The 25,992-nt window shown below is 40.6% G+C and overlaps 1 protein-coding gene across 2 annotated transcripts; it reads left to right on the forward strand.

The window, feature by feature from the left end:
- Nucleotides 1–863: 863 nt before the first annotated feature.
- LOC307156039 (GTPase IMAP family member 8-like) lies at nt 864–23,260 on the forward strand. 2 transcript variants are annotated; one of them, XM_079867220.1, is made up of 4 exons: nt 864–916; nt 1,053–1,128; nt 9,579–10,226; nt 19,932–23,260. In XM_079867220.1, the coding sequence occupies exons 2-4, from the start codon at nt 1,101–1,103 to the stop codon at nt 20,930–20,932; spliced, it is 1,677 nt and encodes a 558-aa protein (XP_079723346.1). In that variant the 5' UTR covers nt 864–916; nt 1,053–1,100; the 3' UTR covers nt 20,933–23,260. The 2 variants fall into 2 exon arrangements, with proteins under 2 accessions (XP_079723346.1, XP_079723347.1); XM_079867221.1 differs by having other exon boundaries at nt 865–916; nt 1,057–1,128; nt 19,932–23,254.
- The last annotated feature ends 2,732 nt before the right edge of the window (nt 23,261–25,992 follow it).

Consider the following 25,992-nt stretch of genomic DNA (forward strand, 5'->3'; position numbering starts at 1 on the left):
CATGCCAAAACAATTAATACACCTGTCAAAAAATGGGGTTAAAAATGGAAAAATTTAGATTTAGTATTTTATTTTCATATACTAATAAAATATTACTTTTAATATTAAGAGTTTATACTAAAATGTATGTCCTATGCTGTTTTCCGTCCAATAATCAGTAGATGTTTAGTTATTTTAAGTAACAATTTCTAATGTTCTAGAAATTAACTTTACCGGTTATATATTTAACGGTTTTAACAAACTTTATCGGTCATTATAAACATAAACAAATGTTCCCTGAATCTCTGTGTGAAATAGTGTTTATTTTATTATGTAATTTTTCATAATGATGAACTCATGTTAACTGAATGAGACACATATAGTTATCAGAGACACATGTAGATAAACAAACTTCAGCTGTTTAGAAGTAAACAAACACAAGTTAGTGACACACAGAAACAGGTTTGTCGCACACACTGAGATTGAGAGACTGAGAGTTTGAGTGGCGCCTCCTGCCGGACACTCAGAGAAACACTCACACGGGTTCATATAGTGTCAGAAACGGATAATAAAGGGACCTAAAACAATAGCATTCTGCATTCTTGAATGTTTTTTGTTTCATTTTCATCTGCACTAAATTGCATTACGTTCAATCCATATTGAATAAAATATAGTTGGAATCGTCCTCGCCCTCATGCCGTTCTGTGAGTTTCTTCTGTGCACACAACATTGAACTTTCCCTGTGTGAGCACAAATCACTTGAGACATTCCTCAGAATATATTTTGTGTGATTTAAGAGTAATAGGCTACACGCACTGGAAGTCCCAGCATTATTAATCTATCAGCACGCCCATAACTGCGAGCTGGGGAAGATGACGCGCAAACGAAAGTGAAAGAAAATCGAGACAAACTTGGACAAACAGCAGCTCGACTCCTGGTGAGTTTACATGTCCTGCAACGAGTTTTATACAGACGTGCTGATTTATTGATAAGTCATTAAACATTATATTGAGATTATAAACAAACATATATCTAATTGTTTTATGTTTTGAATGTATTTGTTGTTGTTTCAGGAAGTATTTTCCTGCGCTGTGATCTTTCTGCGGTCTGATACAGTAAAGATGGCGACGGTGCCTGAAACTCCTCCTGGTAAGAGAGTCAATCCAGGATTTATCAACGCAAATTAACCGAGCTCCTAATTTAATATTTCCAACTGATTTCTCAAAATCATCAATTTTTTTTCGGGCATGAGCAATCCAAAATGCGCCAGAAAGTTTTTAATTTTAGACTTGTTTGATGACAAGTGTTAAACTTATATAGGTCCAAAGGGCAAAGCACACCTTAAGAAAGAAATAGCTTTTCGCTCCCCCCAAAGTGCATGATTTTTATTGAACATTGATGGCGCAACAGGTTTTGTGTGAAAATAAAACATAAAAGTGGTTTATTTAGTTTAAAAATCGTATTATGTATGAGGTGGTGAGGGGGGTATTTTACTTTGTGCAAAAGACAGTATTGATACAAATACTTTAGCCAAAATAATGTTTTTAATAATGTCTAAGGTAATACTTGTTCAAAACAATAACAATTTAAGCAAAGTTTGAACTATTTTATGTTTATTTTGATTTATTTAAATAAATATACTGTCATTAAAATGTTAATTAAAAAAAAATACAGAAACAAAATTATTTTAAAAAGTAAGCATTCTAAAAGTTCCCATAATTATTTAATATAGAATTGCAGTAGTAATAAAGTATATTGTATTATATTATATGATTAATATCATATATTTAAAAAATGACATCTGAATCTAGCCATGTCATGTCAACAAATGGTAAAGTCAGCAGCTGTTTATTATCATGTTAATTATTGTGCCTTTTACCCCAAATACCATACTTTTCCATATTCTTCCTTTATTGGATAACTGTTGCTTTAATTACCTTGAACAAAACGGAAAATCATTAACAAGACCTACACTATATTGCCAAAAGTTTTGTATTAAATATATATTTTCAAAAACATGTTTTACTCTAAACCTGTAACAAAATCAATGCCATAAATGTAAACAAGCTGTTCCAAATGTGAGGTTGATACTGTATGTCTCAAAATACAGTCAATAATTTTATCGATTCTTCAACATTTGAAAAAACATAAAATATTTGATTAAAGTATCGCAGAATCAAATTTGTGCTGCTGCCCGCGTCAAGGATCAGCTGAATTTGCACATGCATCTTGACAAGCAGATGTTTATGAAATGTGATAGATGTGCATCTAGTGGTTTAGAGGAAAATAAAATCAAAGGCGCCTTTTACCCTGTTGTACCGGATATATATTACTTAATGTAATAAATATAAGGCCAAATATTTGCTAGTCCTCACAATGATTTCACCAGAATATTTATATAAGCACATAGTTTTCAATGTGTGGTTCCAGTAATTATATACACAGGTTAAGATACTCACACGGTAACTTCCACAAAGGTTGTTTATTCCAGGTAAGAGCAGGAAACAAGCGATGTAAGCAGATGAGTGACTGAGTTTAATGATAAGTAGCAAACACTAATCGATTAACAACAGTCTAATATTTGTTGGTGCAGACAGTTGTAAACAGGATGGCTGGAGACTGAAGAGTATTAAAGATGGGATCGTAACAGGTAAGGGAACAGGTAGGTAGTCGGATGAGAAGTTCAGATAGGAGCAAGATGGATTAAGATGGCGCCTGGCTACCTGTCGGTAGAGTCCTGCACGGGTTCGGGTACCCGATGGGTGACCCGCAAATTTTGCTCAAACGGGTGAAAATTATCCAACTGTGTCGGATACGGGTGTGGATCGGGTTGGACACGGGGAAAACACGGGTCTAAACACGGGTTTAAAACAATCATATGCAAACGTAAAAATATATGCATATTTTTAGGAACACATCTACAAAAATATGCCTGTATTTCAAGTTGATAAAATAATTTAAAATCCACATCAGTTTATTTGTGCCCACCTCCTCCCAGGATCTCTATACCTACTTTCAGTTTTAAAAATTCATCATAACCGCGCGCGCGATCTGCTTGCAGTCGTCAAGATGAATGCTGAGGAGTTGAAGAAAAGAATAGCTAGTGGAGATGTTAAAGTTGTCGACAATAAGTCCAGTGTGGGAGAAATTCGGAGTTATCTGTGGAACTTCATTGCTGAGGAAGCACGCAGATAGCTGTGGTAACAAACCTAGCAGTTCTGTCGATCAGTATTTTTCAAATTTAACATTGTTAAAGGGGTCATATAATGGTACATGCACTTTTACAAGTTGATTGTACTGAACTGTGTGTTGGCAGTGCCTGTACACAACCATCATAAAATGGCGTCTAAGCGATTGTGGTGTTCTGTTCTTGGGTGTAATAAGGAACACAGCAGTCATTCTGATGTTCCTAAACCCGAACCGCTGAAGACGCAGTGGCTGAGTTTGTTTTCGAAGGGAATATTCCCCACGATCAACGTCAATGCTTTCATGTTTGCGCGAATCATTTCACACACCAGACTGCTTTACAAACGAGGGTCAGTATAAAGCTGGATTTGCTAAGAAGCTGCTCCTGAAAAAAAGGATCAGTACAAACTATTCGTGTTCCTGACGCACCTCCAGAAGAACAAGTGAGTGTAACGTTTTATTAACCTTTATATCAATCTTTATATTAATCTTTGCAAATCGCTTGCTGCACGCTTCATGATGAATGCGGCTAAGGTTTACACTCAGGGTACACTGCATGTTTCTATGTACGACTTTCTCAATATAATTCATAATCCCACGTTTAAAATGAACAACGTGTTATGGTTATTGTGTTATTGTGTTACAAATGGTGTGCACACAGAACAGAGGGGCGGGGTGAGCAAAGCTCATTATCATTTAAAGACACATGCACTCAAACGGCGTGCTGAAAACAGAGCTGTTTTTGACCAGGTAAAATAAGTGTTTTCTTACAATACTAATGAGAATTTTTAATTAAAGTATATTACAAACTTTTAATTTAGACCCTAAAGAATCATATTAGCTTGTACAAAAATGGCATTATATGACCCCTTTAAGTATGTGTGGTGTGCAGGGCGTGTTTGAACCCAAAATTGTCAGATGTAGGCTAGTTGAAATTGCGTGGCATAGCCTATAGTGTTGTAGCCGCGTCTGTTCGATTGGTAAAATGTTATAAGGCTACTCAGTTTTGTGGTTAGGTTAGCCATGTTAGCCACGCCATGCCACGCCTTTTGACAGCTCCGGCTGAAGTTGTCCTTGTGTTAATTGCTGTGTAATAACTTCTGTATGATCTGGCAATACACATTTTTGTAAGTGTGTCTATAATGTGATTGGCTAAACTGATTTTATTTCGGTTGCGGGTCGGGTGGTAGGTTCTATTTTAAAGGGGTCGGTCGGGTGCGGATTTTAATTAGTGCTGTTGTCGGAAAACGGGTCGGATGCGGCTTTAAGCACTGCGGGTACGAGCGGGTGCGGATTTACAAAATCGGACCCGTGCAGGACTCTGCCTGTCGGGATGTGGTCACTCTGGTTGCTTTATGGCTCTTAGTTATTTTTTTATCATTATGTGTTTATTTTATTCATTTTATTGACTATTCTCGTATAATACACGATTGTTACACTTTTGTGTAACAGGTTTTTGATAAATTTTAATCTGGTTTTAGATCAGGTCATAGAACAGAATTAGTTCTTCTCAGGGTATCTAATGACCTTTTATTAAAAAATGACTTTGGTAGCAATGTAGCCTTAGTCCTGCTGGATCTTAGCCCAGCATTTGATACGACTGACCACACCACCCTAACTGAACATTTAAGGCAGCACATGGGCATCTAAGGAACTGCCCTGAGTTGGTTTGCCTCTAGAACCTTTTCTGTTAAAATGGGAAACTTTGCGTCATCAATGGCTTCTATCACCTGTGGGGTCCCTCAAAGTTCCATTCTGGGACCAGTGTTATTTTCGTTATATATACTTCCTCTTGGTTTTATTTTTTAAAAACATAGTATTTCACATCATGTGAAATATGTGAGCACATTTTATGCTGATGACACACAGATGTATTTACCTATAAATTCTTGAAATTATATCTGTGTTAAATCATTTTTTGAATGTCTAAAAGATGTAAAATGCTGGATAAATAATAACTTTCTTCAGTTAAATGAGAAAAAGACAGAAATTATTATACAGTATTTGGCCCTAGTAGCGGTGCAAAAAATATAGCAATAACTATAGGCCCTTTGTCATCCAATGAGCACCCTTATGTTAAAAACTTGGGTTTTATGTTTGACACAGATTTAAAGTTTGACATACAAATCAATTCAGTTGTGAAGAATTGTTTCTTTCAACTGAAATATTGCTAAACTCAAATCTGTCTTATCTTACAGTGATCTGGAGGAAGTAATCCATGCTTTTATTTCTTCACATCTTGATAACTGCAATGCTTTGCTGGGCGTAAACCAGTCTTCAGTGTCACGTTTTCAGCGGGTACAAAATGCGGCAGCAAGGTTGCTGACAAACACAAGAAAGAGGGATCATATATCCCCTATTCTGGCCACTTTACACTGGCTACCAGTTCAATTTAGGATAAAGTTAGAACAAGGTGCTTCTGAATACTTTTAAAGCCCTACATGGACTGGCACCAAAATATATTTCTGAGCTTATAAACTTAGATCTCTGAAATCCCAAGACCAACTGCTCCTTGAAATTCCTCGGTCACGCTTAAAAGGCAAAGGAGATCGCGCTTTCTCAGCTGCAGCCTTTGCTACTTTGTAAGGACTATTTGTTGGGATTAGATGCATTTATATTATTTTATCTCTTTCTCTTGTTTTATTTTATTATTTCATTCTTTGTATTTTATTGTGTTTATGTAATTCCTTTGAAATTGTACAGCACTTTTTTAATGTGCTTTATAAATAAATTTTGATTTGATTTGGTAGGAACAAGAAGACCAGACACCTGGTGCAGGTGTTGCTGATCAGAATTCTGGTGATTGGGAACGAGTGGGTGGAGCAGAGATGTCTGGTGCTAAGGATGTGACTGACTGACTGACTGAGGATGTGGCAATATGTGACTGACTGAGGATGTGACAACATTCCCTCTCCACGGGCAGCTCCCGAATTACCACGGTGGATAACGACGGAGACAGTGCTTCCTCTTGGTGCTGGATGGTTGAGATGGTTGGTGTGGAACTCGATTAACTGTGATGGGTCCAGAATGTTATCACGGGTGACCCAATACCTTTCCTCTGAGCCGTAACCCTTCAATCAACAAGGTATTCCAGGCGGCCGCCCTTTCATAGATGTGTTCTTCATCTGCATCCACTGGAGGAGGAGGAGGTACGTCATCAGCACCAAACCCTGTGGAAGAAGGAACCAGAGGGTTAGTGAATGGTTTGAGTAGTGATACATGGAATGAAGGTGAGATGCGGTAGTGAGGAGGAAGGTCTAACCTGTAGGTGACTTCATTGATCTGCCTCTGGAAGGTGAAAGGACCAACACAGCGGGGACTCAGCTTGCAACGGGGCAGTCGAAGCTTGATGCCCCTGGTGGAGAGCCAGACCTTCTGTCCCTGATGGTATTGGGGTGTCACAGCTCTTCTTTAGATTCCGGTGGTCTTTGATTACCTCAAACTGATGTTTCGCTCTCTTCAGCCAGTGTCTCCATCCCTCCAAAGCCAGTTTAATATGACGAAGGGGATTTCTGGATTGCGGTGTGTGCAGGTAGGAGCTGTGCAAAAGGCTTCTTTCAACTGATTGAAGGCATTGGTGGTATCGAGATTCCAGGAACAAAACTTTGGCCCGATGCGAAACAGTGATGTGAGTGGGGAACTGATCTTTCAAAAGTTGGCTATAAATCTCTTATAGAAGTTTGAAAATCCCAGGAAGCACTGAAGGTCTTTGACAGATGATGGTTGTGGCCAGTTCTTAATTGCTTGTACCTTCCTCTGGTCCATTTGTATACCACGCTTGCTGATGAAAAAGTCGAGGAAGTGAATGGTGTCATGGTGTAACTCGCACTTCACTTCTTGCTGCAGGTATAGATGGTACTCAGGAAGTTTTTGAAGTACCTCCATCACGTGATGGCAATGTTCAGCCAGGTTCCAGGAGTGGATTAGTATGTTGTCAATGTGTAGACGTGGAGAAGTGGTGGAGGAACTCCCAGAACAGCCCGTATGGCATCACAACGTATTCATAGTGGCCAGATGGTGTGTCAAAGGCGGTTTTCCCATTCTCCACCCTCACGTATCTGGATGTGGTTATATGCGCTCTGCAGGTCCAACTTGGTGAAGATGTGAGCTTCACGTAATTGCTACAGGGCTGCTGGGACCAGAGGAAGAGGGTAACGGTACTTAATGGTCTGTGAGTTGAGGTGTGGTAATGAATGCAGGGCCACAAGCCTCCGTCCTTCTTTCCCATGAAGAAGAAGCTCGAAGCTACAGGGGAAGTTGATGGACAGATGATTTCTTGCTCATGAGCCTCCTCGATGTACTCCTCTAAGGCCTTCTGTTCCAGGATGGACAACGGATATACTTTACCCTTGGGTAAGATCGCCCCTGGCATCAGGTCGATGGCTCAGTACCATGGCCGGTGAAGTGGTAACTTGGTCTCTTGCTGCTTGCTGAAAACATCCTGGAACTCCCGGTACTCGAGGGGGATCTCCTGGTGATTGGAAATGTCTGGACTCTCAATGGTGGTGGAGTTGACAGCAATAGTTTTTCAAGAAGAGTGTCTTCTGTTGATGCATTGTTTGACAAATAATTTCTGGACAGGCTTTAAGCAGTTCTCAAAACAATATTCACTCCACTGATGAATTTTACCACTAGGTCAAGGGAGATGAAGTTGTCTGCCGATCTAGAGTCAATAAGGGGTTTCACTGAAACAGAATGGCGGGGAGTCATTACTATGACATCAGTTATTGTTAAGGGAGTAATAGAAGGAGGCAGCTGTGGACATGGTGGTCGAACTAGACACGCTGGTAAGAGATGCCCTTCTGCCCTAAAGGTGATGATACACAGGGCAACTTTTTGAGCAATGTTGCTGGGCAATCTAGCCGAGCAATTGTTGCTTGGGCACTTTCCCATTGAAAATGGGCAATAAATTTCTATCTGGATAATTTAGATTGGTCGTGGGCCCTGTGTCTCATCTGGTTGCCCGTTGACGGCAACATTGCCCAGCAACACTGCCCAAAAAGTTGCCCTGTGTATCATCACCTTAAGGATCCTTCGTTGACACTCTGCATGCGACAGGTGGAAGATATCGATTTGCATGGGTTTAGGTGCTAGAGGGGCAACAGATGGTGAGGGAAAGGAGGATGCAGAGTGGGCTGATCGAGCGTTCAGGCAGTGAGTCACTTGGAGATCCCGATGGAACGTTGAATAAAACTCTCAAATCCTATGACATCTTAGATAGCGATCTGTTGACGGTTGCTGGAATTAAGACCTTCACAGTAGGCTGTGATCAAAGCGGTTTTGTTCCAACGGCTGTCGTCAGCTAGTGTAACAAATTGAAGTTCATAGTCGGGATCCACCAACAATGCATTGTGGAATGGACTCAACCGATGTCAGTAATCCAACGCTAGATCCATCTGCAAGTTCATTCTCTGTGCATGATCAACTGGATCTCCCTTAACATAAACGGTAGAGTTGATCATGCACAGAGAGTGAACTTGCAGTTTGACCGAAGACTTCTTTGATGTGGGTGGTGAAAGCCGTCAGCTATTCACGTCCCAGATGAATTTTGCCCACTGTAAAACCTGTCCTGTTAGCAGGGAAATGATATACGCAATTTTTGCTCGTTCATTGTGGAAGAGTTGGGGCTGCATCTCGAAGGATAGCGAGCATTGCAACAGAAACCCGCTGCATTCCTCCGCCTCGTCTGAGTAGGTCACTGGTTGGGCCATGGGACTGTCAGATGCAGTGGGTGAAAAAGTGGTGACGGGTGGTTGGAATGATTAATGGAGTGCTTGAACCAGTTCAGCAAATGGATCCAGCGGTGGATTACTGACATCGCTTGAATCCAAAAAGAAGAGTGCAACACAAAGGTAACTTCCACAAAGGTTGTTTATTCCAGGTAAGAGCAGGAAACAAGTGATTTAAGCAGATGAGTGACTGAGTTAAATGATAAGTTTACATTTGTCTGCACCTACAAATATTACAACTGTTGTTCACATGATCATTGTTTGCTACTGGATGGCTGAAGACTGAAGAGGATTAAAGATGGGACTGTGACAGGTAGGTAGTTGGGTGAATAATTTGGGTAGGAACAACAAGACCAGACAAAGCTGAACTGAGAAGTGACTGTTTATATGGTGAGTCCTTGATGAGCTGGTGCAGGTGTTGCTTATCAGAAATCTGGGGATTGGGAACGAGTGGGTGAAGCAGAGATGTCTGGTGCTGAGGATGAGACTGACTCTGTGACACATTAATACTAATTACATAGGTAAATCATGATTATTTGTGGGTTTTCAGTGCAAAAAAAAAGGCACAATGTTTTGACAAAAGCAGCAGCGATTTTTGTCATTTTGGGCCATAAAATATCATATATTGACAATACACTTGACATTATATTTATAGTCATACTCCATATTATCTGTCTCTTTCAGAGATGTCAGCTAGTTCAGATGATCCAGTGATCCGGATTCTTCTGATGGGGAGAAACGGCTCTGGGAAAAGCTCATCAGGAAACACTATACTAGGAAAAAAGAGGTTTAAAATCCACAAACAGAAGAAGAAACATGAAGCTGAAGTGTGTGAGGAAGAAACTCAGATCGGAGAGAAGCAGGTGTGTGTGATTGATTGTCCAGATCTACTGGATCCAGATCTGAATAAAGAGAAGCTGGAGAAGATGAAGGATCAGCTGGTCTCTGGATGTTCATCAGGACTCAGTGCAGTTCTGCTCACCATTCCTCTAGAGGACCCTGTGGAAAACGAGGAGGAGATCCTGGATTATATTAAAGGTTTATTAGGTCCTGAAGTTCAGAAGTACATCATGATTCTGTTCACACATGGAGATGAACTGGAGGATCTGGATCAGACCATTGAAGAACATCTTCAACACCAAGATCATGAGGATCTCCAGCGACTGGTGACTGAATGTGGAGGAAACTTTCACTATTTCAATAACAAGAGAGAAACTGACGGTCAGAAACGAGAACTACTGCAGAAGATTGAAGGAATGATGAAGGAGAACGGTGGGAAATATATCATGGAAGAGATGAAGAGGAGTGACAGCAAGGAGATTGATATCAATTGTAAGTTGTTCCGTTGGTGTGAATTATTTCAATAACTCATGATGAGTCTGGCCACACAGGGCTGTATACGTGAACTGGTTTTTGCACATAGCACTGGTTCTGCAGAGGCTTAAAGTTTTGTAGCACAGGCCACAAAAGTCTAAAGTTTTATTATAAAGTATTATATTATTATGAAAAAAATCTGTGACTGTAATTTCAGGAAATCAAATGAAGAAATGTAGTTTTAGCTACTGGTTACTCAAATTACACTGATTCATTTTGGCTTTAATATAGAAACATATACACTACCGTTCAAAAGTTTGGGGTCAGTAAGATTTTTAATGTTTTTAAAAGAAGTCTCTTCTGCTCACCAAGGCTGCATTTATTTGATTAAAAATACAAACAAAAACAGTAATATTGTGAAATATTATTCCAATGTAAAACATCTGTTTTCTATGTGAATATATAGTAAAGTGTAATTTATTCCTGTGATCAAAGCTGAATTTTCAGCATCATTACTCCAGTCTTCAGTGTCACATGATCCTTCAGAAATCACTCTAATATGATGATTTGATGCTCAAGAAACATTTATGATTATTATCAGTGTTGAAAACAGTTATTTACATTTATATTTCATGATGCTATGATGAATAGAAAGTTCAAAAGAACAGCAAATCTAAAGCTTTTGTAACATTAAACACTACTGTTCAAAAGTTTGGGGTCAGTAAGTACTTTTATTCATCAAGGATGAGTTAAACTGATCAAAAGTTACAGTAAAGACATTTATAATGTTAGAAAATATTCTATTTTAAATAAATGCTGTTCTTTTGAACTTTCTATTCATTAAAGATTTTGAAAAAAAATTGTAAATAACTGTTTTCAACATTGATAATAATCATAAATGTTTCTTGAGCATCAAATCCTCATATTAGAGTGATTTCTGAAGGATCATGTGACATTGAAGACTGGAGTAATGATGCTGAAAATTCAGATTTGAGCACAGGAATAAATTACACTTTACTATATATTTTTGTTTGTATTTTTAATCAAATAAATGCAGCCTTGGTGAGCAGAAGAGACTTCTTTAGTCTTTAAAAACATTAAAAATCTTACTGACCCCAAACTTTTGAACGGTAGTGTAATGCTGAGTCTGAGAATGTGAACAGCTCCAAGTAGAACCTCACGTGTTGTCATCTTGTAATTACAGTAATAGTTACAAGTGACGTGAATGCAGCTTATGTTCTATAGTATACCTATAATACCTAATGCTTTTAGAGCGGCACATTCTTAAAGCTGCAGTCGGCAAGTCTGGCAGATTGAGGGGACTTAGCCAAAAATGTTGAATGTTTACAACTCTCATGCCCCTCCCCCACTACCACAGAGTACCCTCCCATCGAGTTGGTGCTCGTCAGTGCGTGTGCACCAGATTCTCTGTGAATGTGCCCGTCTCTTTAGCATCGAAGCATCATTTTCTTTTCCTTGGTTGTTTTGGACCTCCTAGCTCTGGTTGTTAACCGAGGAATTGGAAGCTTGTTAGTAGATTTTCTCTCCACATCACGCTTCGTACAATCCAACACAGCTGCGAACTTCAGGCGTGTGTATGTGATATTGTAACGTGCGCGAGAGGGGATCTGTGGCATGCATGAACTGTGATTGACAGTCAGATTTCACACAGCCCTTCGCTGATTAGACCAGAAGAACCGGGAATGGTGGATTTTTGCAAAACAAATAACAGGCTTCAGGTGGAGGTAGAAGCGCAGGGTTTTTCTAAAACCGGCTGATTTATGTTGTTCTGTCAGAGCATAGTGTCAGTTTCAGTGAATATGATCAAAAAAATCTTGCTGACTTCAGCTTTAATAAAAACAATAATAGTCTGAATTTGCTGTATTTGAATATGAATATAATGAATATAATGAGTAGCAAAATTGGTTTTAGATATTCAGTAACAGTTCTTTGGCCCTCAGTTTGACACCCCTGGGTTAAGCCAACCTACTCATTAAATGTAAGGAAACAATGTTTGTTGGGCCCTTATTAGTTAAAGGGGTCATGGAAAATTAAATTGTTTTGGGAGGATTTCATATGCAAAGTTATCCAATTACACCAGTGGGCGTTTACACTGAAGTCTCATAGCAGCCAATCACAGCAGTGGGCGTTTACACTGAAGTCTCATAGCAGCCAATCACAGCAGTGGGCGTTTACACTGAAGTTTCATAGCAGCCAATCACAGCAGTGGGCGTTTACACTGAAGTCTCACAGCAGCCAATCACAGCAGTGGGCGTTTACACTGAAGTCTCATAGCAGCCAATCACAGCAGTGGGCGTTTACACTGAAGTCTCACAGCAGCCAATCACAGCAGTGGGCGTTTACACTGAAGTCTCATAGCAGCCAATCACAGCAGTGGGCGTTTACACTGAAGTCTCACAGCAGCCAATCACAGCAGTGGACGTTTACACTGAAGTCTCACAGCAGCCAATCACAGCAGTGGGTGTTTACACTGAAGTCTCACAGCAGCCAATCACAGCAGTGGGCGTTTACACTGAAGTCTCACAGCAGCCAATCACAGCAGTGGGCGTTTACACTGAAGTCTCACAGCAGCCATTCACAGTAGTGGGCGTTTACACTGAAGTCTCACAGCAGCCAATCACAGCAGTGGGCGTTTACGCTGAAGTCTCACAGCAGCCATTCACAGTAGTGGGCGTTTACACTGAAGTCTCACAGCAGCCAATCACAGTAGTGGGCGTTTACACTGAAGTCTCACAGCAGCCAATCACAGCAGTGGGCGTTTACACTGAAGTCTCATAGCAGCCAATCACAGCAGTGGGCGTTTACACTGAAGTCTCATAGCAGCCAATCACAGCAGTGGGCGTTTACACTGAAGTCTCATAGCAGCCAATCACAGCAGTTTACACTGAAGTCTCACAGCAGCCAATCACAGCAGTGGGCGTTTAAACTTAAGTCTCACAGCAGCCAATCACAGCAGTTGGTGTTTAAACTGAAGTCTCACAGCAGCCAATCACAGCAGTGGGCGTTTACACTGAAGTCTCATAGCAGCCAATCACAGCAGTGGGCGTTTACACTGAAGTCTCATAGCAGCCAATCACAGCAGTTTACACTGAAGTCTCATAGCAGCCAATCACAGCAGTGGGCGTTTACACTGAAGTCTCATAGCAGCCAATCACAGCAGTTTACACGGAAGTCTCACAGCAGCCAATCACAGCAGTTGGTGTTTAGGCAAGGCAAGTTTATTTATATAGCACATTTCATACACAATGGCAATTCAAAGTGCTTTACATAGAAGAAATTAAAATAATAAAAAGAAATTAGAATAATTAAAACAGTTTAGAAAAATAAAATAAAATACAGTACAGTACAAACAGTCGGACAAACAGCGGCACAGTGCTCATTCAGTAAATGCATAGTTAAACAGATGTGTTTTGAGTCTGGATTTGAATGTGACTACAGTAGGAGCACATCTGATCTCCTCTGGAAGCTGGTTCCAGCTGCGGCTGGCATAATAGCTAAAAGCGGACTCGCCATGCTTAGAGTGAACTCTAGGTATTTCTAGCTGATATGATCTTAGTGATCTGAGTGATCTGTTGGGTTTATATTCAGTGAGCATATCTGCAATGTATTGAGGTCCTAGGCCATTTAAGGATTTATACAGTTTACACTGAAGTCTCACAGCAGCCAATCACAGCAGTTTACACTGAAGTCTCACACAGACACGCCCCTTCAAACAGAGCGTTCAAATCAGAGGCTAAAATCAGGGTAGAAAAAAAAAAAAAAAAGTTATTTCTAAATTATGACCATTTTTAATATAAAAATTATACCACTGTTGTGCCTGAATGCGTTCATTGAACGATAGTTCATGAACTCGTTCATATTTTGGCCAAACGTAAACTGAACGTACTGTATTACTGCCTGATGAATGTTACTGTGAACTCGTTCATTCTGGTGCCTGTGAACGGGATGCTCTCTCAGTTTAACTTCGTTCAATAGGATGCCAGATTTCTGTAAAGCCTTCCAGGCGAAAACCCAGCTAAACCACACCGTAAACAGGCCTTAATATGTAGTGGAAAAAACACCCGATCTGGCAACACAGCCACCAGTGTCGCGCCGCCACATGCGTAATCAAAACAAAAAGCAGCATGTAGGCGACATCGCAGCAAAGCAGCAAGGAGGCGTCGTATGATCATTTAAACGAGTTTTATGTCAAGGTCGGTGAGGATGGGAAAAATACATATCTGTGCAAACTTTGCCCACCGGCTTTCAAAAAGAAAATCTGCACTTATATTTACTTACCGCTGCCTGGTATATTTTTCCAGGATTCCAGTATTCCTTTTTTATGGAAGCCCGTTTCCGCCACGTTGAGTAAAAAAAAAAGATTCTTTAAGTCATAATAATGAGAAACTTTCTCATAATAATGACTTAACATCTCATAATAATGAGAAACTTTCTCGTAATTATAACTTAAACATCTCGTGATAATGAGAAACTTAATTTAATAATGACTTAACATCTCGTGATAATGAGAAACTTAATTTAATAATGACTTAACATCTCGTAATAATGAGAAACTTTCTCGAAATAATGACTTAACATCTCGTAATAATGAGAAACTTTCTCGAAATAATGACTTAACATCTCGTAATAATGAGAAACTTTCTCGTAATAATGACTTAACATCTCGTAATAATGAGAAACTTTCTCGAAATAATGACTTAACATCTCGTAATAATGAGAAACTTTCTCGTAATAATGACTAAACATCTCGTAATAATGAGAAACTTTCTCGTAATAATGACTTAACATCTCATAATAATGAGAAACTTTCTCGTAATAATGACTTATTTTCTCGCACTTCTACGCATGCGCAAAGCAGCGGAGCAGAAGGGCGTGCCACACTAGCGACATCCGCTGGTCAAAGCCGTGTAAATGCATCACAGCAAACTTGGCACGCTCTGCAAAACAGTTGTTTTCATTAAAGTCAGTTTGATCTACTAAGTGCAATCTGTAGTATCATTAAATAACATCATCAGTAGGCCTATATCTTCCATACTTTTCCATGCGCACAATAAGGTGTGAAAGTGGAATGCAGACGCAGGACGGTTACCATGGTAACGAAGGACGCCTGCTTGTGCACACCGATGGAAATTGTTACATGAAGTTACAAAACTATCAGATTAAAGTTGGAATATTACATTTATTCGTCAAGTTTAAGTGTAACACATATGTGTGTTTATATAACGTATTTTGCAGATGCTAGGATATTTGATGTGCAGGTTCATCTGGAAGATATCAATACAGAAATCACCTTTATGTTTATGACTTTGGGGACATTTAAACATAAGTGGGCAGTGGAATGGGGGAAAACGCAAGGTCGAGACGTGTTTTTAAAAGCTGAACTTCTTTTCAATTTAGAACGCCGTGTCATGCGCAAGATTGCTGCAGAAGAGCGAGCGCAACGTCCGTCTAGTGCGCGTATGACTAGAAAAGCAATGAAAAAGCGCGTTCTGTATGAACGGACCCTTACACAGATTTCCAGATGAAGTGTTCTTAAACAGATTTGGAAAGGTGTGCTGTCTTATCATTCCTCCGTCTATTTGAAATCCATGGATCACCCTTGTGTTGCTGCTTGTTCATACACAAAAATACAAATGATTACAAATGAATAAAAGACTATCTAGTATGGAAGCCTGTCTCATATACTGATCATTTATCTTTAATGTTATTCACTGCAGAGCGTGCCAAGTTTGCTGTGATGCATTTACACGGCTTTGACCAGCGGATGTCACTAGTGTGGCACGCCCTTCTGCTCCGCTGCTTTGCGCATGCGTAGAAGTGCGAGAAAATAAGTCATTATTACAAGAAAGTTTCTCATTATTACGAGAAAGTTTCTCATTATTACGAGATGTTAAGTCATTATTATGAGAAAGTTTCTCATTATTACGAGATGTTAAGTCATTATTATGAGAAAGTTTCTCATTATTACGAGATGTTAAGTCATAATTACGAGAAAGTTTCTCATTATTACGAGATGTTAAGTCATAATTATGAGAAAGTTTCTCATTATTACGAGATGTTAAGTCATTATTACGAGAAAGTTTCTCATTATTACGAGAAAGTTTCTCATTATTACGAGAAAGTTTCTCATTATTACGACATGTTAAGTCATTATTATGAGAAAGTTTCTCATTATTACGAGATGTTATGTCATTATTATGAGAAAGTTTCTCATTATTACGAGATGTTAAGTCATTATTACGAGAAAGTTTCTCATTATTACGAGATGTTAAGTCATTATTATGAGAAAGTTTCTCATTATTATGACTTAAAGAATCTTTATTTTTTTACTCAATGTGGCGGAAACGGGCTTCCATACTTTTTAGTATGTCCTGAAATGGAATTTGAAATGGAGAATTATTCAAATTGAAAAACATTTGCACCTTAAGGACTACTGTCCTGTTTTTCTTTTAATAAATCCTCATTAAAAAAGACTATTCAAGCAGCACTTTTTCCTCATGTTTTTGAGAATATACTGTAGGGGTGAAAGCTGCAGTGTGGACTGAATGGACAGCAACAAAGCTTCAAAGCAACAATGGGGAAATGTTGTCCCCTCAATGCTAATGTAAACCTTGGTTGGATAAGGATTCAAAATTGGATATGAAGATAAAATCTGACGCATAGCTTCAGTGTTAAAACTGATCAAATAATTGCTGTCTATGGTTCTATATGGGCTGTGGCAATAATTTTCAAAAATAGCTTGCAGCAACATATGGAAAAAAAGAACAATGAACTAGTTCATTTTTGGAACTGTGAACTTAGTTCAAAATTTTGAAGTATGTACTATGAACTGAACTAGTTCATTTTAAAATTTGTGAACTGAACTTTGAAATAGTTCATGTAGAAAGTGAACTTTCCCAACACTGAATTATACTAGCATTATAAAGCTCCGATCACACCAAATGCGTTTTTCAGGTTCGAAAACGCGAGGCGCACAGCACTGCGCCAATCACACAGAACGAGCAGTGCACTGCGTTTTTTATGTTGCTAGGCAACCACCGAAACAGCTGTCCTGTCAGTCAAGTAAATGTCAAATCAGCTTTTTATTAACTTTATTTACTTTCTGTTAACATTGTGGTAGTTACGGTTCGTGAAGTCCTGGTAACCTGCGAGAGCACCAGCTAACAGCAGCTAACTGTCACAGTGTCTGGTTTGTGTTTCCCTGGGTAACCACTAGAGGTCCTTGTCCCCCACGGTGTCATTCTCTCATTATTCATTTCCCATCATTCTGTTCTGTCTAATCATTGATCATTGCACACAGCTGTTTCCCGTCATCTTGTTAGTATCTGTGTGTATATATATACCCTGTTTGTTTCAGTGTTTGTCACGGAGTCCTTGTTATATGTCATGTCACTTCCCAAGTTCTGTCTTGCTGCTTTTCTTGTTTTGGTTCTTGTTTTGGATTGCTCTTATGGCTTTGACCCTTGCCTGGACTGGTTTAGGTTTTCGGATTACCCAATAAATACTGCACTTGGATCTTACCTTTTCCTTTGTGTGATCGTGACAGAAGGACTCCGTCATGCATAGATCTAGCGGTATGGGTTTTCATGTCTCTTCCCCAGCCACCGAGAGAGAGAGGAAGCAGCAGAGGGGGATTTTTCGAGCCGAAGAGGAGGAGCCTTGCATTACCTTATTTGATTGTTTTGCCTTATGTGCTCGTATCAGGGAGCAGCATCCACTCGCTTGCGGACACGGCGGAGGAGGAGGAAGACTTCCCGTCTCCCTAATGTCCCGGAGGTCGTCCCCGTGCAGCCCGCTGTCGTCCCAGAGGCCGTCCCCAAGCTGCTTGCCCAGGGCCTCGCCCTGCCGGCGCCATCCCAGTGTCTCACCCTACCGGTTCCACCGATGCAACCTGCCGATCCAGAGACTGTTCAGGTCACGTCTGCCGATCCAGAGACTGTTCAGGTCACGTCTGCCGATCAAGAGACTGTTCAGGTCAGGTCTGCCGAGCCTGTGTCTCCGGACAGGATGGCCGCCGCTGAGCCTGTGTCTCTGGACTAGATGGCCGCCGTCGAGCATGTGTCTCCGGACAAGATGGCCGCCGCCAAGCCGGTGTCTGTTCCTGAGCCTGAGCCGGTGTCTGTTTCTGAGCCTGAGCCGGTGTCTGTTCCTGAGCCCGAGCCGCCGCCAAGCCGGTGTCTGTTCCTGAGACTGAGCCGGTGTCTGTTCCTGTGCCCGAGCTGGTGTTTCCAGACAAGATGGCCGCCGCCGAGCCTTTGTCTGTTCCTGAGCCGGTGTCTGTTCCTGAGCCGGTGTCTGTTCCTGTTCCAGAGCCGGTGTCTGTTCCTGAGCCAGTGTCTGTTCCTGAGCCGGTTTCTGTTCCTGAGCAGGTGTCTGTGTCTGTTCCTGAGCCGGTGTCTGTGTCTGTTCCTGAGCCGGTGTCGGTGTCTGTTCCTGTTCCTGAGCCGGTGTCTGTGTCTGTTCCTGAGCCTGTTCCTGTTCCGTGGCCACCCGAGGGGTCGTCTCCACCGTGGCCACCCGAGGGGTCGTCTCTGCCCTGGCCGCCCGATGGACTGTCTGCTCCGCCCTGGCTGCCCGATGAACTGTCTGCTCCGCCCTGGCCGCCTGAGGAGAAGTCTCCGCCGTGGCCGCCCGATGGACTATCTGCTCCGCCCTGGCTGCCCGATGAACTGTCTGCTCCGCCCTGGTCGCCTGAGGGAAAGTCTCCGCCCTGGCCGCCCGATGGGTCGTCTGCTTTGCCCTGGCCACCCGATGGACTATCTGTTCCGCCCTGGCCGCCGGCTAAGCCATCACCCCCAGTTCCTGTTCCCCTCCATGGACCTGGCGCCACATCCCTCCACCTGATCCTCCACCGTTCCACCTCCCTCCTGGACTCTTGTTTTGTTTTTTTTGTGTGTCTTGGAGCATCTGGTAGCCGCTCCTTAGAGGGGGGGTTATGTCACAGTGTCTGGTTTGTGTTTCCCTGGGTAACCACTAGAGGTCCTTGTCCCCCACGGTGTCATTCTCTCATGCACTACATTTCCCATCATTCTGTTCTGTCTAATCATTGATCATTGTACACAGCTGTTTCCCGTCACCTTGTTAGTATCTGTGTGTATACTGTATATACCCTGTTTGTTTCAGTATTTGTCACAGAGTCCTTGTTATATGTCATGTCACTTCCCAAGTTCTATCTTGCTGCTTTTCTTGTTTTGGTTCTTGTTTTGGATTGCTCTTATGGCTTTGACCCTTGCCTGGACTGGTTTACGTTTTCGGATTACCCAATAAATACTGCACTTGGATCTTACCTTTTCCTGTGTGTGATCGTGACACTAACGCAGCTCTCAGCGTTCAAAGCAACTGTAGCTTTCATCACTACAACAGAAGGCCCGCCTCTCCATTCATTCGATTGGACAGTGGAAAAAACGCGATGATGTCGGGCTTGCGTGATGCGCCTGAGGCGCATAAACAGCGCACAGAACGCTCACTGCCATAAGAAAACAATTGAAAAAAGGCGCCTCTCACTGCAAAAAAAACCCATTAGGTGTGATCGGGGCCTAAGTGCACCCATTATAAAACAACTTAAAAAATGCAGTTCATGACCCCTTTGAGAAACATCTGCTAATGCCTGTAATGTAAATATCACTGATCTTAAAAGAGAAGAGCTGATAGAGAAGGTTGTATTTAATTAAATTGCACATTGATGTGATTGTTGTGTTGTAGTTTCAGGAGAAAGTTCAACAGCTGAAGATGAGCATCAGATTCCTGAAAGGAAAGACCAGATCAGACTGGTTCTGCTGGGAAAAACTGGATCTGGGAAAAGTGCCACTGGAAACACCATCATCGGCAGAAACCTGTTTAAATCTATATCTGGTTCAGACTCTGTGACGAAACAGTGTCGGGCAGAAACTATAGTGAGGTTTGGTAAAAAGATCTCAGTGATCGACACTCCTGGACTTTATGATACTGAACTCAATAATGAAGAGGTTAAAACTGAAATAGTGAAATGCATTACATACGCTTCTCCAGGACCAAATGCTTTTATTATCGTGATTAAAGTGGATCGATTCACTGAGGAGGAGAAAAACACAATACAGCAGCTCAAAGAAGTGTTTGGAGAACAGATGGAAAAATACGCTTTAATCCTCTTTACTCACAAAGATCAGTTAGAGGAAAACAAAACCATAGAGCAGTTTCTACAGGATAGTAATCCAGATCTTAAAGAACTTGTAGAGAGTTGTGGAAACCGGTTCTTCTGTTTAGATAATAAGTCTGCCAGTTTCCCACAGTTCAGAGATCTGATCAGTAAAATAGAGAAGATGGTAGAAGAGAATGGAGGAACACACTTCACCAATGATGTGTTTGAGGAAACAGAGAAACACATTCAGGAGATTCAGAAGCAGAAGTTAGATGAGAAAGTGAAGCTGTACAAACAGGAGCATGAAGAGGTTCCTCAAACAGAATGGCAGAAAACATACTGGAGTTTAGTAGAAGAGTCACGACATGAAGCTAAGGAGTCTTTAACTGAAGCAATGATACATGGTCTTTTTCCTGACATAACAGCTGCTGACACAATATTTGGGAAGATAACAGTGACCTGTGAAGAGGAAGAGAGTGCCATAAAGGAGGCTGAGAGTAGAGGAATCAGTCGTAGAAAGGCAGCAAGACTTGCAATCAGAGCAACACATAAACTAGTAAGACAGAAGATGTGTGTGATTCAGTGAGAGGTTCAGTAATGCTCAGACAAATTAGCACTAATGTAACGACTGAGACAAATCAGACAAGTATTTGTTATAGTTTAACAAATGATATTTAAAACTCACTCTGGGATCTGTGGTCCCATCCCCCCAACAAGGGCAAGAAGTTACCATGACCACGATCAGATAAGTTGGTTTTATTGCTGTTAAAAATGTGGCCACGTGGTCAAGACAGAGAAGACAGAAACAGACTTTAAAACAGACTTTGCTGCATTAATCTGATCTATAATTGAACATGCTTCTCAGAAAATTGTGTGAATGATTTACTGTCTTGTGTAGAGTTTTTAATTCTATTATTTTTTGATACTATGTATTTTATGATAGAACCAACAGTCAACGTAACCTCAACGATACCATGTTTGGTCTCTATAAATTGGTACTTTGATGATCGTAATGATTGTGTACATGATATGCCGATAGCTGCGCAACATATTAGTATTACAAGAATCTTTCTTAGTTTCTTCATCAGAAACCAATCCAGCTGCACATGCAAATGAGCACGCTTAGAACAAAGACTTATAAATCAACCACAGAGGAATTTTCCCACCTGGAAATTCCACCCTTCTCAGTGGTCAAGCAAACCTGGAGAGGTGGGGCCTTACTCAGGCTTTATTAGAGACAAATCCACAGTGACCCGCTCTCTCTTCTCTTCTGGCCTCTACTGTTGCTTATTCAGGTTGATGTCTGTCGGGGAGTTTGACACTCACCCAACCATCAACATGCCTTTCCAAGAACTTCACGAATTGTTTCCACTGCAAAGGTACATTTAATGAGGTGCTCTGAAAATGATAAGCTGATGGTTCCTTTCATAGTGAAATGGATCTTTTCCATAGTTCCATTTCCTGCTTCCGGTTCCATTCTATCACTCACCATTTTACCTATGCATGTATATATGTATGTATGTATGTATGTATGTTGAGATTAGTTATGTTTGTGATTAACTTAAAACTTGTGCACAATACGTATTTGGATCTAATTCTCTGCTTGCAACAAAGTCCATTTTATGATCTTGATCTTGTTACATGCTCTAAGCGCTGTACATGCTAAGAAATAATGATTTTTCGGTGGCCATGAAAGATACGCTTCTCTTAGAATTAATGAATAATCAAAAGAGTTCACTGGAACTGATTAATTGATTGGAATATTAATTTAGCTTCATCAAGTTAATCCAATTACCTGACCCAAATATTAATAATTAATCATAACAAGTTGTGAGTTATTATTAATATTTCCCCTTTGAGCTAACTCGTTAAACTAACTAATGATTTTTGTTCATTGATTTATTGAAACCATCTGTGAAATAGTCAAAAGTTAATGTTTTTTTAATGGCAAATACTGTACATGTACAAGGAACCTAGTAGTCATGTGAGAGTACTGCAAAAGAATATGGTGACATTAAATATGTTATAGTTTTGTCTATTAAGGTCACAAAACTCTGGGTTTCTGGTAGTACCTAGAATATCTAAGGAAGAGGTTTTCACATTTGGCTCCTAAACTCTGGAATAGTGTCTCTGATAATGTCCGAGACTCACTCTCCCAGTTTAAATTTAGATTAAGGACGCATCTTTTTAGCCTAGCATTAATATACTGCATCTCCTACCCTTATACTGTTATATCAGATCAAATGCACATGATTACTCTTGCTTAATGTTATGAACAGCAGCTACACGTTTAAACTAATACATGTTAGCTAACTGCATGATGTGTGTTATCTTGAACTGTATATTTCTGTAATATGGACATTAGTTGGACACAGTCGCCTCTGATAACAGAATCATGTTCATAAAATGTCAGAAACAGATCAGATGCTGGTGTTAAAGGATTAGCTCACCTCAAAATGAAAATGTCCTGATAATTTACTCACCCCAATGCCATCCAAGATGTTCATGTCTTTCTTTCTTCAGTGGAAAAGAAATTACCTTTTTTGAGTCTTGGCTGACGGCTCATGCTACCGCTAACCCAGACGTCGACGTCACTGCACTGAGTTGAGAAAAGCACGTAAAAGTCCTGCAGAAAGCGATCATAAGGATGTAGTGTAACGACAAATTATTATTTTTTCCGAACTGTTAACAACTTAGTGTTAACTAATAATTGTTATAAACTGGTACTACCAACAAAATATTAGTGCATTCCTGGAACTGGGTGCTGTTACACGGCATCCTTCTGCATCGCTTTCTGCAGGACTTTTACAGGCTTTTCCCAAATCCCGGAAGTGACATCGACGTCTGGGTTAGCGGTAGCATTAGCCGTCAGGCAAGTGTTATTTAAATAAACTCCTGATGTACTTACAAACTTTCCAATGCCTCGTTTTATGAGTACAGAACCTATTTGTACTACTGTAGAAGTTTGGTACCATTCTGGGCATTATTAGTGCGGTAATTTACCAGATACAACCATGGATCCATTAGTGCCTGCACTAAACCATCCGGCTGATATCCCTAAATAAGCTCTAATTTTAATAATGTTCGACCAAGGGAAAAAAAGCTTCTGGGGGGTGTTGGGCTCGAGGTCATGGTGCAAAGGACCCTAGGTTAATTTTACTCCAAACCATCCCTTTAATGTTGTACAAACATGCATTGTTATAAAAAAATAAAAATAAAGTTATGTTAGTTAAAACGACTTAAAGGAATAGTTCACCTAAAAATGAATATTTGCTGATAATGTACTTACCCTCAGTCAATCAAAGATCCATCCACACGACTCCAGTCATCAAAGAAGTCTTCTGAACCAAAACCATTGGTCATTTTAAAAAACAAAACTATACTTGAATTCTTATCAACTGCAAATCTGCACCGCCGTCCAGCTGTGCAGTGCTTGATCGTGAGTGGTACCGCACAAGGAGAGTTTGGTAAATATCACACGTGACGTCATCACGTAGACATGGTCATCCAGGATAAACCCATGAAGGTATAATTTTGAACAATAATAATACAAATACAAATCAAGAGCAAAAAACATTAAACATCTGTACAGCGCTCCTCTTTTAATTGCGACCTAACCTACATGATGTCACGCGTGTCACCCTCTCACAAACAAGCACAGCACAGCTGGACGAAAATGAAGATTTGTAGTTAAAAGTATCTAAGATTTGTTTTGTTTTTAAAAATGATCAATGGTTTGGGTTCAGAAGACTTTTATTAGTCGACTGGAGTCATGTGGATTTTTATTTATTTATTTTGGACAGTCAAAAACCAATGGACTACAATCTCTTTCAATGTTAAAGGTGGAGGCCTGAAATAAAATTTCTGTTTTGATGAAGAAAGAAACTCAGAAATATTGGATGACCTGAGGAGGAGTACATTTTTGGGTGAACTATTCCTTTGACAAGACTTAACTCACTGCCAATATAATTCATAGACAATATAATGCAGAGGTCTTGAACCCTGCTCCTGAGCCCGCTGTGCTGAAGCTGGTTGGAAATAAACTTTGCAGGACAGAAGCAGGGTTGAAGACCTCTGTATTAAGGTACTGGACACATGTAGGTTTGACCAGTAGTATACTGCATGACGTTAGTAAGGCCCTCTGAATTTTATTTTTCTATTTGATTACATTTTAAAAGATTGGTTAAATTGTGTGCTTTATGAATGAAATTGATTATAAATGCTGTTTGATGTTTACAAAAAAAATAAATAAAGCTGATTTCATAGGGCCTTACATTAGGCATCACCTTGGACAATCAAGGGTCGAGGTGTGCCCGGCAATCTGGTCATCCTCTGGACGTCGGCAGCTGTGGCAGATGGCTGTACAGTAAGTTTATACAGAAAACTTTTTTATAGATGCAACAAGGTGCAAAGTACACTGCCTTTGACTTTACACCTTATATTCAGTAAGAAGAACTTTACTGAATATACATTAAAAGAACTTTTTGCCAATAACTGAATAAGTGTTTGCGAAACAGAACTTGCGTCAGCCTCAAGCACGATGGCGTCTTGTGGCTCTTTAAAGTATGTCCTTAGGAGCTGTAGAGCACACATGGCCTTGTCTGAAACTTCAACATCATAACTAGCCAGGACTTCAGCGATCCCCGGATAATGGCTGAGTCCCTGGCAGAACTTAACAATTGTGCTGCCTTTGCTGTGGACGGCCTCTCTTAGCTTGCTGATGATAGAGACATCTGTGAGCAGCTTAAAGTGTGAGTAAAGGCATCTTCGTGAAGACAGAAAGGGCCATTCTTCTGTAACCTTGTCAAAGGTTGGTGCAGGAACCTGATTAAGGTACCTATGTTGCAGTATGCAAGTCTTTTCCATCAGTGGCTCAGCTCTTTCTGCCCCATCAAAGCCATCCTCTGAAAACATGCGGTCCAGGCACAATTTTATCTCACCCAATGTAGTCTCGGTCTCGCCACTGGGTAGATCTGTAGGAGCCCATCTCACGCACCCATATTGATCCACTGGGCCTCCTGCCATTGTCCCTGCTCCACTGCAGGCCCTCCTATCCCTCCGTCGGCGTGCAAGAGTGTTATATCAAGATTGTTAATCAACATGCCATGGCCTTCCAAGATGTGGTGCAAAGCTTTCAGTGCATGAGGAGTGTGAGGATGGACTGCATGTGCTTCCCAACGGGCTCTGAGATGAAGAGGGAGAAGGGACAGCCTCTAAATTTAACTGAATTACATCTAGATTAAATTCTGAAGTAATAACTTAACTTAGTTTTTACACCCTCAATCTTGTCTGCCTGTTTGTCAGTTGTGATCATGTCCATAGCACCCTGCCGTGTAGATTTACCTTCATTTTTAAAAGGAGCCAACAATTTTCTGCACTGTATTGGACACAAGTATTTTTCAATGTCTTTTTCTTCGACCAACATCAGGTCTTCCTTGTTTTCGACTCCCAGCTCCTCCAGAACTTCCAACAAATGTGCCAGTGTTTCATCTGAGAGGCTTGGTAAAACTGAGATCACCAAATCCTTAATGCCTTGATTCATTTTCTGAAAGTGTCACGTTTATAATGAAAGGATCCAAAAGCAGGAGTTGACAGGATTTAACAGTCTTTAATGAAACATATAAACAAGGCAGTAAGTCGTTGTGG

The sequence above is a fragment of the Squalius cephalus genome (assembly GCF_949319135.1).
Source record: "Squalius cephalus genome assembly, chromosome: 1".
Classification (NCBI taxonomy): domain Eukaryota; kingdom Metazoa; phylum Chordata; class Actinopteri; order Cypriniformes; family Leuciscidae; genus Squalius; species Squalius cephalus.